General features: G+C 34.5%; 2 protein-coding genes across 9 annotated transcripts in view; one reads left to right on the top strand and one right to left on the bottom strand.

Annotated features, from left to right (window-relative positions):
- The window catches only part of LOC106882728 (uncharacterized), a 180,360-nt gene extending 175,675 nt beyond the window's left edge, over positions 1-4,685 (top strand). For all 5 annotated transcript variants that reach the window (XM_052967300.2, XM_052967298.2, XM_052967297.2 and 2 more), the window contains 3 exons: positions 2,248-2,299; positions 3,592-3,684; positions 4,347-4,685. In XM_052967300.2, coding sequence (XP_052823260.1) covers positions 2,248-2,299; positions 3,592-3,684; positions 4,347-4,510 — 309 coding nt within the window. In that variant the 3' untranslated portion in view covers positions 4,511-4,685. The remainder of the gene's footprint in view (positions 1-2,247; positions 2,300-3,591; positions 3,685-4,346) is intronic.
- A 5,059-nt stretch (positions 4,686-9,744) lies between these two features.
- Positions 9,745-16,920, bottom strand: part of LOC106876835 (RCC1-like G exchanging factor-like protein) — a 48,908-nt gene continuing 41,732 nt past the window's right edge. For all 4 annotated transcript variants that reach the window (XM_089351075.1, XM_052967296.2, XM_089351074.1 and 1 more), the window contains exon 13: positions 9,745-11,496. In XM_089351075.1, the coding sequence (XP_089207201.1) occupies positions 11,419-11,496 (78 nt within the window). In that variant the 3' untranslated portion in view covers positions 9,745-11,418. The remainder of the gene's footprint in view (positions 11,497-16,920) is intronic.

The raw sequence follows: 16,920 nt of genomic DNA on the forward strand, positions 1-16,920 counted from the left end.
TATATATATATATATATAATATATATATATATATATATATATATATATATATATATATATATATATATATATATATATATATATATATATATATATAATATATATATAAATATACATATATACACACACACACACACACATATATATAAGATATCAGGGACTGATGTTAATCCATTACAGTCATTTCTAACAAATTTTTCTAATTGATAAATGAATATGTTATATCATTGTATAAAACCATTTTCTTCAGATGAATACATGAATCTTACAATCAAGAACATTTATGATAATTTTTTTAAATAATTTTAAATCTATGGCAACATACATATTCAATGATTCTGCCACTACAGTCACAGAAGTACTTATTTATTTTTAATTCACCTCTCTCAGAACATGCCTTTCGCATGTTCTGAAGTATATTATGGACTGTATATTTAATAAAATGTACGTGTTTAAATAGCTCAAGAGCGGATTATATACTTAGCTGAGTCAAATTGAGTGCATACATTACCCAAATATCGTTCTGCCAGTACTTCAGTGTTCATCTAAAAGTTTAGTTAGGTATCTATCTAAAAATTATTCTGTGCATTTTATTCCGATCTAACTAGATGTCTCAACTTTAAGTACCTTATTCAACTGAATCTTGTTTATATTATATTATATATATATATATATATATATATATATATATATATATATATATATATATATCCACACAAATGTATACACACACACATAAATATATACATATATCCAAAACCAACCTACCAACTTATCTCTTTGTCTCAAGTTGTAAACAATACACATGTTAAATGATGATTATCATTATAGTATCTATTGTTGTTGTATAAATTTATCACTACATTAAATTTGATTCCAGATGATGTTAAACTTCATTTATTAATTAATCCATCAGTCAATGATCTATTGATAAGTAATATCCATTTATAATACCTTAAATGTTTAACAATACAATAGATGGCAGTTGTATGGGGTGAGGTTTTGGTACTCATAGGAACAGATTGTATATTAGTGATTAATTGGTGTTAACAGTAATGAAGAGCCAATTTAGTTTTAATTAATGAAAACGACACCTGTAGTGAGAAGGAAGAACTGTTAGTTTAATGAGTAATTCTGGTAAAGAAAGCTAGAAGAGGTAACTCTGGAATTTAAATTGATATCCAATAATAAATAGATGCCTTTTGTTTTCCTTTGTGAAATACATGAGCTACAAGGTAAATGGCCTATTGGATATGGTGCTAGAATGTCAGTTTAAAAGGAGTGAAGGTGGGGTTATGTGTTGTAATTCACTCTAAATATGTTTCATTGTGATATTTACCAAAAGTATTTATATATTTTTCTTAGTCTTTTGTTTATTCTGTGAACACTAATACATAACTTTACATGAATGTTTACCCAAGATGAACTAGCTCCATATCCGTTGGACTAAAGTGACTAATCTTTCACCGACTCAATATTATAGAAATAAAATACAGTCAGATTATCAGTCCACTTAGATAATTAGAGTTCGTGAATGTATTATTTGTAATACATTCTTGTCCCAGAGATGTAGAAATTCATCTCTTATCCACTTAACATTACAATATAGACTATAGATAGACTGGTCTAACAGATATTTGCAGTTTTGGCTTCACTTGTTATCCTAGGTTGTTGGTGGAGAGGGTTATATCTCAGCAACACAATATTATAAACACCATAGTTACAGCTTTACACATTATGAAAGAGATGGTCTTTTTTTTTTCTTTCTCTCTCTTTAGCTGAGTACAACGTCAACTGCTTGGTTAAGAAGTTTCTTTCTCAGCCATGTAGCTTGAGGGTCAGTCATATTGCATGGCATCTTGCCATAAGTTAAAAGTCAAAGTCATACGGGTGAAATTCAGTTTCCAGATGGAAACTGTGGGGAAACCTGTTAGAGGTGCCATTCTTGTTGTAGACGTAATCCATCACTGAGTTTAACAACACCTGGTCCTCAGGTGCTATTAGTGAAGTCCTCCTCTGATTCAAGCATTCAGACCAGATCTCTGGTTTGAGGATAACTTGCTTCCCTTCTATCAGTCTTAGATATCCTAAAAAATTAGTTATGGCTACTCTTCTTTCTTTGGCCAACAGTTGGAGGTTTTTATTTCTAAATATGGTTTTATTGCTCTCCCTCCCACTGCCATTATCTCTTACATGTACAATATTATTTTGATATTATTTCTACAATGTTTTTCATATTTTAAACAGGTTGAACCAAAGCTGTCAACTCCCCGTATCAGTATATCGTCAGTTTCTACTTGTAAGTATAGCAGTATAAGAAATTCTTACACACACACATGCATGCATACACTCACAAACACACACACACACACACACACACACACACAATAAAATCTTATACAGTGGCACTCACTCACTCATACATACATTACACACACACACAAACGCATGCATGCATATCTATCCATGTATGTACGCATCACCCCAAAATATTCTGTTCCCTTTACACCACGCACACACTTACACTCACTCACTTATCTGATCTTCCCTGGTGGATTGGTAAAATAAGTAGAGAATCAGACAAAATACATTTTGAGTTCAAATCTTGTCCACTTTGCCTTATATCTTTTCAGGCTTGATAAAATAAATTATCAGTCAATAATCAACTAATACTCAGGTCAAACAATTCTTCATGGTATTGCCTGTACCTTAAGGACAGTGGAGTGTGCAAACCCAAAGTGGCTACAGTAGTATTGTAAGGAACAACTATCCTAGATATTAACTTTGAAATACATAACGATGGAGTGATCTCACACAAGTCTAATAATTCATGTGACATAGTCACCACCATGCCTGGCAGAAAAGGAAGAGATCTGCTCCTACAAATGATTTGATTGTTTTCACAAATCATTCTAGACATTATACACAAAAGTTAAAACACCATTTTCCATGCCAAAACAGAAGTTATACTTGCAGGTCCATGCCAGTTTTCAGCATTTTACTCTATTTTCATCACTGCTCTCACCAACCTCATTTTCTCTTTAGTCATCTTTAGCTAAGTTTTTCTCATTCTTCTCCTTCCACATTCATTTCCATCACTCTTCTCACCCAGTCACTTTCATCTTTCCTTAGGACATGACCAGTCATTTTATCCCATTTCTTTTTGTAACATCCATATCTCACTCCCATAATTCACAGCACTTATCACACCATTCAGTTTCTGAAAGTGCTTCCATGTGCATCTCATTCTAGCCATTGTTGCCAAGTCCACCTGTTAGGTAACAACATGATAGCAATATGTTTTAACATCTGCATACATAACACCACATCAAGTTGCTTTTCTACATAGTTCAATCAATTCAAGTCTCTACATAGCTAAACCAATCAAATGCTGATTATTCAGCTATCCACTCTCATTCCATACATTTATCTCTATTTACTCCTCTTCACACTTGCCCAGTTTTGTCAATCAATCAGCTTACTTCCTTTTCCATGGGCAACCAATGAATCAGCCTCCCTCATTATCATCCTCCACTATTAACCAAACATATTACCCACTTAATTTCTTTTTCTTCTCTTTTCTCCCAACAGCATCAAGTGAGATGTCTTCAGCTCCAAATGATAAACCGATACACGAACCCAGACCAAATGAAAGTGCCACAGAGGAACCAGGTATCATGGCAGGTGAGTTAAAACATTTTTAACTAAGCCTTTTAGTGTCTGAAATTAAACATTGCTTTCAGGCCACCTCCCATTATCCTCCTCTCTCATAAGATATTTCATGTTATATCATCTGGTTACCATTTGTCAGTATGGGCCAACTTGAGTTAATTGCTGAGGCTAAATTTAAACCTTCCATCATAATTAAGAACTTTTTAAGTTACAATTATTCCAAACACCAACCTGATTAATGAAAGTTTATTATTCTACTAAATCACTACAACTTCTTTATAATTAAATGAACCCTATATTACATAAAATATGGTCACAGAAGTTAAATCTTATAGTTTGAATCTCTTTAATGTTAGAACTTGTAGCTTTAGAGACCTTATTTTTATGTTATTTTATTTATTCATTTATTGAACTGCTTAACTGGCAGACTATTTGAAAAATAAGCTTTATTCTTGTGACCATTTAATTTTATCTAATTTTTTCAAGAAGAATCCCAAGATAATTATATTTACCATTTTAAGATAGTCTTTATAAAAGACATACTCCCAATTTGAAAACTATTTAATAAGTGTCGTGCACAAAACTCATAACCCTCAGTTTCTTTGTAATTTCTGCTGATTAAAATTATATATAATATATATGTTTAAACTTTATTGTCTATTCTGTTGTTTTAGCCATCATTGCTGGTGCCGTTGTTGGTCTCTTTGTCTGTATCCTGCTCACAATGTTCATTGTCTATCGGATGCGCAAGAAGGATGAGGGCAGCTACCCACTGGATGAGCCAACCAAGAGCAACTACTCCTATACAAAGGCTCCTGACAAGGAATTCTATGCTTGAGGCGGCAAAGGAACACCACCAACACCCCCTCCACCAAACATCAACTTCCAAGGCTTTATATGTATTTTGTGGGGGGAGTTCCTTAATTCTTCCGTTGGGGCCATGGAAGCCTAGTGTTGAGCCTAACTACTACTACTATTATTACTATTACAAATACTACTACTATTACATCTGATTACTGCTGTTTTGTTGTTTTTATATATATCTATATATATATATATATATATCTATATATATCTATATATATATATAGATATGTGTGTATGTGTGTGTATATGTATGTCTACATACATATATAATTTTTCCATCATAAAACTTGACACACACATTCACGCACAAAGAACTCATATACACACACACATTTCTTACACATGCATGCGTGTTGCATGCATGCACACATACACACATACATACACTCGTAAAAGATATATACATACATATTCATTGATCACATGCTCATTTCTCATTGGCACAAAAACACACATACGTACACAGACATATACATATGCATAACAATTACAGAAATAACTACAACAACTATATGAACAACAAAACTAAATGAAAAAACAAAAATAACTGACAAATGTAAAGATTATTATTGTTATTTTTATTGTTATTATTACTATTATACTACTACTATTATTATTATTATTATTATTATCTCACTAAGATAAACTTCACCTTTCATCCTTCTGGGGTTGGTAAAATAAAGTACCTGTCAATACTGGGGGCATTTTAATTGACTAACACCTCATAACCCCTCCCCCAAATTTGTGGCCTTGTGCCTACATTAGAAATTATTATTATTATTATTATTATTATTACTTTTTTGTAAACAAATAATTTTATCTGCTTAAAAAATAACAAAAAGTGAAGAAAAAAGTTGAAAAAAAAACATTTTTTTTAGCCGGAATTATGAATGTATGGTATAGATGACGGGGACAAGAGGGTGAACGGAGAGGGGAAAATGTGGTTGATGAAAGATTTTCAATAGAAAAAATTGAGGGAATGGTTTGGTTGAAAAAAAAATACAGAAAATCAAATACAAAGTATGAAATTGTACAAAATTGATCCAAGAAAAACATAACAAAAAAATGTATAACAAAAACAATAGTGGGGGGTTGGAATTGATGGGGTGGGGACATAAAGAGGAAAAAATAAAATTTTTTTTAAAAATAAGAAATCTCGTAATCAAGAGACTTGTTGGTTTTATTTTTTATTTTTATTTGTTTGTATGTAAAGATTTTGTGAAGACATGTTTTAGTGGTTAGAGTGTTTGGCTCACAATCTTAAAATCATGAGTTCAAAAACCTGTGGCACATTGACTCCTGGAGCAAGACACTTTATTTCACATTGCTCCAGTCCACTCAGCTGGCAAAAATGAGTAGCACCTGTAATTCAAAATCCTTAGCAGCATATCTTGTGCTCAAATTCCACCCAGCCCGACTTTGCCTTTCATCCAGTCAAGCACTGGTGCCAATGCAATCAAGTAACTCCCTTCCCCCAAATTTCAGGCCTTGTGCCTATAGTAGAAACGATTATTATTATTATTAAGGAGACAAGCTGACAGAATCGTTAACACACTGGAGAAAATGCTTAGCGGTATTTCACCCATTGCTCCGTTCTAAGTTCAAATTCTGCCACGGTCAGCTTTGCCTTTCATCCTTTCGGGGTCGATTAAATAAGTACCAGGGGATCGATATAATCGACTCATCCCCTTCCCCAAAATTGCTGTCCTTGTGGCAAAATTTGAAACAATTATTATTATTGAAGTGGTAAATGGCAGTAATTGAAGCATTGTAGCATTTCTTCTGGCCTTTGACATTCTGTTCAAACCTTATCATAGTCAAGTTTGCCTTTCTTCCTTCTGGAGTTGATAAAATACTTGCCAAATACTAGGGTAAATGTAATTAACTAACCCCTCCTGCCTTGTGCTTATGTTAATTTCTTGCTTATAAGTGGTTGCCAGCATACTAGGCTACAGGGTAGCCAGAGAGTTGATATGGTAGAGAAATTTGGAGAGAGCTATCCCAGATTATCAGAATAAGCCTTGTTGGATCATAATAGTTGACTCAAATGTTGTCCTCTACACTACATCAGACCTTGAGGCTGGTATAGCAAATAGGCATAAGGTTGTCAGTGACAAACTGATGCTGTCTCCATGGCATCAGATAGGATGTATAGGTAAAGAAACAGGAGGAAGATGTTAATTGTGTTGGCATCTGGCTAATAGACCAATGGCTGGTGAAGATGGAGTAGAATAGCCATCTGGCACAGAGTTGGTAACAGTCATTGCATTTATATCATCCTTCACACAAATAGTGTGTTAGAAGATAGAGTAGTAGAAGAGAGCTAGAGTGAAAGAGCAGGGGAGATGTAACAGAGAGGGTCATGTAATACAAAGAGAGTAACAGCTACATGATTATTGTTGGTAAGGACATTGGATAAAATCAGCATAATTGATGGAGATTTAAGTGTAAGTATAAACATCCTGCTTCCAGGACATGTCCAACAAGGTGGTTGTTTGCATCAGAATTTGCTACGATAGCATGCTGAGGCAAGGTAATGAAAACTGTTAACTATGTGGCAACATAGTACATGTAGGAGTTAATGTGCTTTTTTTCTTTAAGACTACAATACCAACTACTTTTCAGAGTGTACAGGATGCATCTAATCATGGCCTCCAGATTGCCATGTTTTCAGTAAGATTAAAAGGTCCTCTCAGTGCTTTCTCACTTAACACTAAAGAAATGGTGTATTGCAGAAGATGACATATGGTCATGAAGAGGAAATAACTTGATTGGAACAAGAGGAAGGAGTAATAGGACAGTGATGAGAGAGAGAAACTGATGGCAGTTACATGTTTTGGCAAAAAAGAAAAATGTGTTTTTACAGATAGTTGTTGGTAACAGGGTGTGACCAAGTAGTGAAGAGTCATAGAAATCAATAGAGGTAACAGAATGATGGGTGTCACTGAGTGACCTCGGGAAGTAAGTGTGTATGCAATTAGAGCAAGTAAGAGCCACTGTAGTTAGTACAATACACAAAACCAGAAGGAAAAATGTCAAACCTACCATTTATATAGAATTCCACAAAATATTTGAATATTGTCAATAGAAGTTTTATTAATATCAAAATACAAACCAAACGTTAAAACAAAGATACAACACTTCTGTAATAAAAACTAAAACCAATTACTGGTTGCTGAAAGTAACTTCGAGTTAACAATTTGCAATCCAATGTTTTGGTCATTTATAATATGGTTCCCATCATTTGACCAACTACAAAAATGTGGCTTTAAAAAAAAAAAACTGCTTTATTTTGATGATGTGGTGAAAAAGGACTTAGGTCATTACTCCAAATTATAAATAAAAGATTAACAATGAAATATGAAAAATTATTAGTGAACAAAAAGAATAAACTTAAAACAGTTGTATCCCATATACATGGTTAAAATAAAAGCTGTTCTTCCTCACTAAAGGTTATGTAATATTGTTGGATGGGGAGACAACACAAGCAGATATGTACATGTCCCAAAACTCTGATTTGGTGCATTTGATGCCTCAAAAACCTATATATTTAACATAACTGGACACAACATCATGTCCAGTTACATAATATATCTGTGGCTGAAGCAATTGTTTTAGTATCAGATTTTTCTTCACAATGCATAAGCCACTTTTTTTATAAAGCCATAATCCTTCAAAAATCCTCCAGTTGATGTTATAGGTCATAGCTTTTTGTCTTTTAGAGGGCTAATAGCTGAAGACAGTCTAAAATATTTTCTGGCCCTGAAGAGAAAGGCCAAATTTGTGATGCTGTTTTTGTTATGTTGATGTGTATTTGTTCGTGGAGATCCTCAGTAATAGAGACTAATAGCAAACTTGAGTGTTCGGATTACATGCTGTTTAGGGATGCTAAGTGCAGTAGTTTTCTTAATATGTGTAGTGACTGTCATCATGTATTGTACTCCTGCAGTGCATTGATGACACAATGAAAGTTTTCCCAATTAAGCACGAGTTCTCAAGCTGCCTTGCCACTATTGTCCGATCAGCTCTTAATATTGTCCATCTATGGCATTCTTTGCCTGCTCTTTGATCTACTACCCTCTACTCTTCTTTCCATGATAATGGTTTCCAAACTTCTGCTCCTTCAAATATGGCCTTAATAGATGGCTATGTTCAAGAGTTGTCATCTTTCACCTACTTGATGTAACACCCATTCATTTGTTTGGTGATGCTTGTAAGAGCTTCCTATATACACATATTTCAAGCGCATTGAATATATTGTCAAAGTCATTGTAGAAATTCTAATTTAATGTATGAAATTTAGCATATATTTCATTAATTAAAAGTTAGTATTTTGGTGTGAGACAATTTTCCAGGGGTTTGAAACTTTATATGCTAGGTGTGATGCTATGAACACTACAGGCTCTGATGATACAGTAAATATAGCCTCAAGGAAAACATTTCATTCTCCCTGTACATTCAGTGTCATTAGAGAGTGAGAAGTGTGTGCATTTCCTTTCATACTGGAAACAACATAATTTGGTTGATGCTGAATTAAACTTGTAATTTGGAGAAGTGTTTTTATTAATAGTTTTCTTAATATGTGTAGTGACTGTCATCATGTATTGTACTCCTGCAGTACATTGATGACACAACGAAAGCTTTCCCAATTAAGCACGAGTTCTCCAGCTGCCTTGCCACTATTGCGTCTAATACTAGACAGTAATGTCATGGAGTGAATGAGAGAGAAAAGACAAAGAGGGAATGCTATCTCAGAGTTACAAAAACCCCTATTTCTGGAGTTGAAATCTTCAATAATAAAAAAAAAGCTATTAAAATTAGAATTTCTAGACAGTGTAGACCTGTTTTCTTTTAGCAAAAGTTACATACTCCAAACTAATCAATAAACAGTATTATTATAGTATAGGTACATGGTAAATGAAAGAGAATTAAGAATCCAGGTGGCTACCTATCAACATTTCTACGAATACTGGAGAACAGAGTGTATAGGAAAAACAAAAAAAAAAAAAAAACTGCTTCATTTCAAGAAAATGTTTTATACTAACTAAAAATCCAGGAAGTCTTTAATTGCAAAGTATCATATAACAAGAAACTGGTATCACATTTGTTCTTTGGTAAATCATGTTTAATGTAACAACGTTTTCATCACTTCAACTATCTAATTTTCTCTGTGATTTTACAATGGTACAAACAACAAAACAAAAGTACAATTTATATATTACTATATTTATTCTAAAATACATAACAAAGTTCCCTTCTTTCTTTCAATTTAAAACAATTTTTTGTCAAATATATTTACAATTATGAACAGGCTTAGAATTGAATGGTTGAACAAGTTTATACATTTACTTCAATTGTTTTTTAAGACAGGTTCTTTTGAAGTCGGATGCCTTTCTATCAGGGATAGGGAATTTAGTCTTCTAGAAATCAGGATTTTGCATGAAAAAATATCTTTTTTATTCCATCATATATTTATTTCAATGTTCTTAATTTCTTTAAGTCATTAAAATATTAGTTCATAATTTTTGCTAAGTGAACAGATTTAAAAAGTGAGACAGAAGTAAGCATCACAGTGAATGAGAGTTAGGTGTTCAATTTGATTGAGAAGAGTTGATAACCATGATGAAGCATTGAAAACTAACATTAATGTTATATTTTTATGAAATGAGATTAAATTTTACTATTAATTAAACTGACCAGGACTGTTGAAGGAATAAAATTTACATAGATATATTTAACGACATTTAATCCCCTCTTGCTCCTTTATGGTATATGCTATAGATTAAGTTTTCGTAATAAATGTAATTTTCAGTATATTTAAATTTTATTTTCCATGCAGTTTTATTAGAGTACACTTGATTTAATGTAGTAAACTTCAATTACAAATAAAGAATGCCTGGAGTAGATAATAGGTCAAACAATATTTTCAATAGGACTGAATCTATGACAGGCTAGAATTCATCTCATTCTTTCTCAGAATAGTGATTAAGATCTTTATGTCAAATTCAATCTCACTATCAATCCACATTATAGGTCCTTGGCTGTGGAAGGGAAGATGTGTGGTATATTTTAAGAGACTTGTATTAAACAAAGTAAGACTTTAAGAGAAATAGCTACAATTAGAAACTGAACATGGCCCCAAACTCTATTCACTGAGAGAATACCACGACACTGCAGTGTACACAGACTAAAACACAGACAAGATAACAAGTAGTTTTACAACAACAGAATTAATACAAATAATTGATTAAAGAGCAACATTGGGAACCTGATGGTTATGAGTTAAGTTTTGTTAGTACCATCTTGTAGTGTTTGTTCTTCAACAAAATACATCAATGTACAACATTGTTCTACCATCACAACAAGGGGCTGTTTTGGTGTAGCTGATGTTCATCTGAAAAGACTAAGCTTTGAAAACTTTAACAGTTATATATGAAAATGTGTGACAGTGTAATATACCTAAGACAATGTTTACAATGTTACATGGCCATCAATGTAACACAGTTGTTACATAACCTACTGGATGTCACATAATAGTGTTATATGATGAATGCTGAACACAGCACAACCTATTCAACCCAGTCATGGCAAATAAACTATTTAAAGAAAATATGAAGTGAATTGGATGAAGACCTAAAATATTCTTACAGTAATTAGTTCCATACTGGGCTTAGTCAGAAGTGGACAGAACTACACTGCTAGACATCATAGACATTAGGGGACAGAATTACACTAAATGGACACTGCTACAGATCACAAATATCAAGAGCCAAAATTGTATCAGTGACAACCAGAATGGGGAAAAGTATGAACAAATGACAGCTACAATATGCAGAGTATAAACATTAGTACAGTAATTAACCAGATTCATGGGGCAGGTCATGAGAACGATCGACAGTGAGCAACCATGTGATCAACACCACACCATACATTAATGACTTCCACTGGCATCGACACCTGCAATGGAAACAGAAAATGTTAAACTTCAACCATAAAATATGCAGTTTCTATTTTTCACATTTTAAATCTGACATTACTGTAATAGTTGTTGTTACTGTTCTTTAGCCATAAGTCAACTGTAATTGAGTAAATCTGTTCCAGTCATAACCATTTCCACTGTTATTCGGATTATATTATCTACCATGTCTTTTTTCCTTTTTTTAAGACAGTAAAGAATGGTTTGAGGGAGATTTAGCTACTATTTCTAACAAACCAAGCAGACATCTAAAGGCCTCTTTGTTGTTTTACATTCAAATTTCTTTACTTGCATGACTGGCAATTTCTCCATTTGTTAAAGATTTTATTATTTTTAATATTTATGTAAAATCAGTGAACCATGAAGTCTACTATTCAGTCACTGTTCTTAAACAAAGAACAGGTGTATATTTTTCCAAGAAGATAAAATAACAGATAACTCACATGAAGATTATGTACAAGGGGGTGCTAAAAAGTTCCAGGCTTTAAGAGTGTTGCAAAAGGCCTGGTTGGAGGCCCAATCTTCTAAGTTCTTTTACAGAGCTTAGCAAAACTGAAGGACCATTGCAATAAGTGAATAAATCTGAGGGGAGAATATGTTCAATAAAATCATAAATAAATGATCCTACCGTATTTTCTTTTGCTCAAAGCCAGGAACTTTTCAGCACCCCTCACATTTTAATTCTGCCTCTAAAACATTGTAATGTACCAGAGTGGAGTGTAAAATAACAACAGCCCAATGAAGTGAATGTCATCTTTTCAAATACTCTCTCTAAAATATTATTATACTGCACTTGTTAGGAAAATAGCCTACATTGCACCTTGAATGTTTCAGTTTAACCTACATATAATAGATTATACAATATTCCCAATTACAGTTGTGTGAACAGTGGTACTGGAGAATGGAGTGACAATACTGTAAAGTGGAGTGATGACACAGGAGTGGAACGATGGTGTTGGAGTGTCAGGTGATGATACAATAATGTTGTGTGATGGCATTGAAGAGAGGAATGATAGTATTGTAGTATAGTGTGGATATCGGTACTTGACAAAAGCTCAAATCACCTTCAACGACTAAGAAAATATACTAATTCTGCCCTTTCACAAGTGCATAGTTACTATGACAAAACAGTAGAGGGCAGCATATATTGAGCAGACCTATTATCCAAAGTATTCCAGCTGTGACCACCTCATCTTGCTTTTAGATATGGTGTATAGAAGACTACATGAAACGATGTATTCTTTATCTATACATTTTTATAAGATGATAGGATGTAGTTTGAACGTATACCAGGTCAAGTAATGCGTACTAAAATCTTTTAGAAGTAAACTAGGGGAAATAACTTAGTTAAGTTGTAGAAGACTTGAAAAACAATGTATTTTTGATTTACTCTTTCACGCGTTTCAAGCATTTGACTGTGGCCATGCTGGAGCATCGCCTTTATTCAAAGAAATCGACCCCAGAACTTATTCTTTGTAAGCCTAGTACTTATTCTATCGGTCTCTTTTGCCGAACCGCTAAGTTTCGGGGACATAAACACACCAACATCGGTTGTCAAGCGATAGTGGGGGAGACAAACACAGACACAAAAAGACACACAAACATATACATATATACATACACGACGGGCTTCTTTCAGTTTCCGTTTACCAAATCCACTCACAAAGCTTTGGTAGACCCGAGGCTATAGTAGAAGACACTTGCCCAAGGTTGCACACAGAGGGATTGAACCCGGAACCATGTGGTTGCAAAGCAAGCTTTCTTACCACACGCCTATATATTTTTTTAAGATGGTAGGCTGTGTAATTTGAAGGTTACTGTTTATACTAGGTCAAACAACTACGTATGACTGAAATCTGTTAAAAGGAAACTAAGGGAAATAACTTAGTAGCTAAGGAAATAACTCTTGATGATGTAGTGGACATTTTACTTGAAGTAATGTTTCCTCTAAGCCTTTGGTTCTTAAACTGGGGTCCGCGAAGCGGTCGCCAATTTTCAGAGTTTCAATGTTCAAAACGCTAGGTTTTCCAGTTTCAGCTAAAACTGGAACCATTGAACATGCACGCACTACACAGAATCCCTAATTTATGTTTAAAAAAACCTTACAGATAGAATGCATTCGAGGCGATGCGCACAGGGCGTACACGCACGTACTTGAATGTAGGAGTTCCTCTGCGGCTTTATCGATTGATGCGGGAGTATGGGCGCAACAAGTCAAAACAGGATTGAAAATTGGCGGTGTACCAGCTCAGAATATACCCCTGCCTAGACTATACCCGGGACAAGTCTGGATGAATCCAGTCTATACCCACTCCAGACAACCAGGCCAGAATATACCCCATGCTTGCAGACAAATAACACAGATGTACCTTACTTATAAAATTTGATATCACTCAATGAAGAATTAAAAGTTACATGTAAATTTCAGTATAAAGATAGCAATTTAGAATTATCAAATGCAAAATACTTTAAAATGTACAAATATAAATCCAACACGAATGGCCACATTTGCATGAGTCTAAGCTATGACTCATAGTACAGATGCGCTGCACAGCATGCGCGAGTCATCAATTTTTATTTCCAATCTACCTATACGTTGGGTTTATATTGGTACATTGAATATTTGCATTTGATAATTCTAAATTGCTATGTTTAAATCGAAATTTACATGTAACTTTTAATTCTTCAATTGATATCAAACTTTATATATGTTCTGAGGCAACTTTTATAAGTGGGGGTACATCTGTGTTATTTGTCCACAAGCATGGGGTATAGTCTGGACAGGAGTATATTCTGGGCTGGCTGTCTGGAGGGGGTATAGTTTGGGCTAACCCAGACTAGCCCCGGGTATAGTCTGAGTTGTTACAGCAGCCGTAACAGTGGCTCATTGATGACATAGTCCGCAAGAGTGGTTTATGAGGAAGTTGCAATTTGTTTCCACCATCACACATTTACGAACGCCTATATTTTCGACAAATTTATCATCATAAGTTCATTCTTAATTTTACTTTTTATATCTGTATTAAGCATCAATAAGTAGAGACCTAATAAGCCAATAAAAAGACAAGCTAGTAGCACTGTCAGAATTAAGACGTTCATTCTACATAAAGTACCTAGCGACTTTTAGTTGAACTTTTTTAAAGTAGGTACAAGGCATTACAATGGTAAAAAATTTGACCCAAGCCCAACTGAATGATAAAAATGAGGACATTGAAGTAAAACAAAATTAACCAGTTTTGAAGTAACTTCTGCATGAATAAGGACTTACCATGCTTTGAAAAATATCTTTTATATATATATATATATATGTGTGTGTGTGTGTGTATGTATATATATTATATATATATTTATACTAAAGCACCATTCGAGCATGATCGTTACCAGCGTCGCCTTACTGGCACATGAAAAAATATTCAAGCAAGGTTGTTGTCAGTGCTGCGGGACTGGCTTCTGTGCAGGTGGCATGTAAAAACACCATTTGAACGTGGCTGTTGCCAGTACTACCTGACTGGCCCTCATGCCAGTGCCACATAAAAGCACCCACTACACTCTCAGAGTGGTTGGCGCTAGGAAGAGCATCCAGATCAGATTGGAGCCTGGTGCAGCCATCTGCTTCACCAGTCCTCAGTCAAATCGTTCAACCCATGACAGCATGGAAAGTGGACGTTAAGCGATGATGATGATGATGACTGATAGAAGTAACAGAGCAAAATAGTACAAAATTCTGTGCATTTACACACAACATTTATATAGTTATTATATCTATTTGTAGAATGCCTTTTACAAAGAAAGGAAATATGATGAATCATATTTGAGCTTCGGTTTCACTGTGCTTACTGCTGGTGGAGTAGAAAAACCACAGTGTGTTCTGTGCTCTGCTGAGGTATTGGCAGCTTCTTCGCTGAAACCCAGCTGGCTAAAGAGGCATTCAGAAATGAAACATCCCAGTGCAGTCAACAAAGACATGGAATTTTTCAGACACCAAACTGACAGATTGGTCAAATCCAAGCTTGATGACATAGGAATGTGTATGCAGGACATTGCAGCTTGTCTGAAAGCCTCCTTCGAGGTTTCAATGAAAATTGCTGCTGCAAAAAAACCTCATAAGATTGTAGAGCTGTTAGTTCTTCCTTGCTGCAAAGATATAATCTCGCTCATGCTCAGAACATCCAAACTACAGAAGCTTAAACATGTTTCACTTTCCAACAACACCATCAGTCAACAAATCGCTGTGATGTCTGATAATATTGTGTCTCAGGCCATCTCAAATATAAAAACATCAATGTTTAACTATGTCGCCATCCAAATTGATGAAACCACTGACGTGGAAGATTTAGCACAACTTTGTGCTAATTTACATGCATAACAAACGCCTGCAAGATGAATTCCTTTTTGCGAAACCCTCAACACCCAAACCACTGCAAACAATATATTCCAGAAAATGGATCAATTCTTTAATATGCATGGCATAAACTGGGAGCATACTGTTAATATGTGCACAACAGTGATCCAGCAATGCTTGGTTGCCGCTCTGGCTTTCAGACAATGGTGAAGGAGAAATTTCCTAATGCAAGTGATACACATTGTACCAAGCATTGATGGTTAAAATAATGCCCGACCATTTGAAGAATGTTTTGAATGATGTGGTCAAAGAGGTAAATTTTATCAAAGCTAATTCTCTAAACTCGCATCATTTTGCTGACTTGTGCAAGGACAATGGCTCCGATTTTGAAATGCTTTTATTGTACTCTTCGAAACACTTTTACTGAGGTGGTAATCTGAGGGGAGAGTACTGAAAAGAGTCTTCATTCTACGAAAGGAGATACACGAATTTCTTTGTGATGCTAAAAAAGAACTGCACAGACAATTCTCCAGTACTCGGTTCCTTATATGTCTCTCCTTCAACATTTTTGAATCAGTTAATTCTGTTAACTTAGTACTACAAGGAAAAGACATCACTGTTATCCACTATCTTGAAAAAAATGACTGCATTTAAAATGAAGCTCCATTTGTGGCATTCTAAATTGGAATGTGAGAATTTAACACCATTTCTGAACCTCAATACTTTCCTTGATGAAGATGGCCTTCAAATTGTTGCTGACATCCTTGACATCATGAAACAGCATGTCTTAATTCTTCACACTGAAATTCAAAGATACCACCCCAACCTACAAAAACTTCAAAGAAGTTTATCATTTCATCACCAATCCCTTTGCAGTGTCTGTTGTTGACCTTCTGTCAGAAGATTACGTCATTCAAGAACAGTTCATCGACTTTCTGAATGATGGAGGTGCAAAAGACACCTTCCATAACGTGTTGCAGTGAATTCTGGATTGAAATGACGCAGTCCTATCCAGATGTCGTCAAATTGGCCTTCAAATTCATCATTCCATTTGCAATAACAT

The sequence above is a fragment of the Octopus bimaculoides genome, chromosome 4, assembly GCF_046866305.1.
Source record: "Octopus bimaculoides isolate indiv1 chromosome 4, ASM4686630v1, whole genome shotgun sequence".
NCBI classification, from domain to species: domain Eukaryota; kingdom Metazoa; phylum Mollusca; class Cephalopoda; order Octopoda; family Octopodidae; genus Octopus; species Octopus bimaculoides.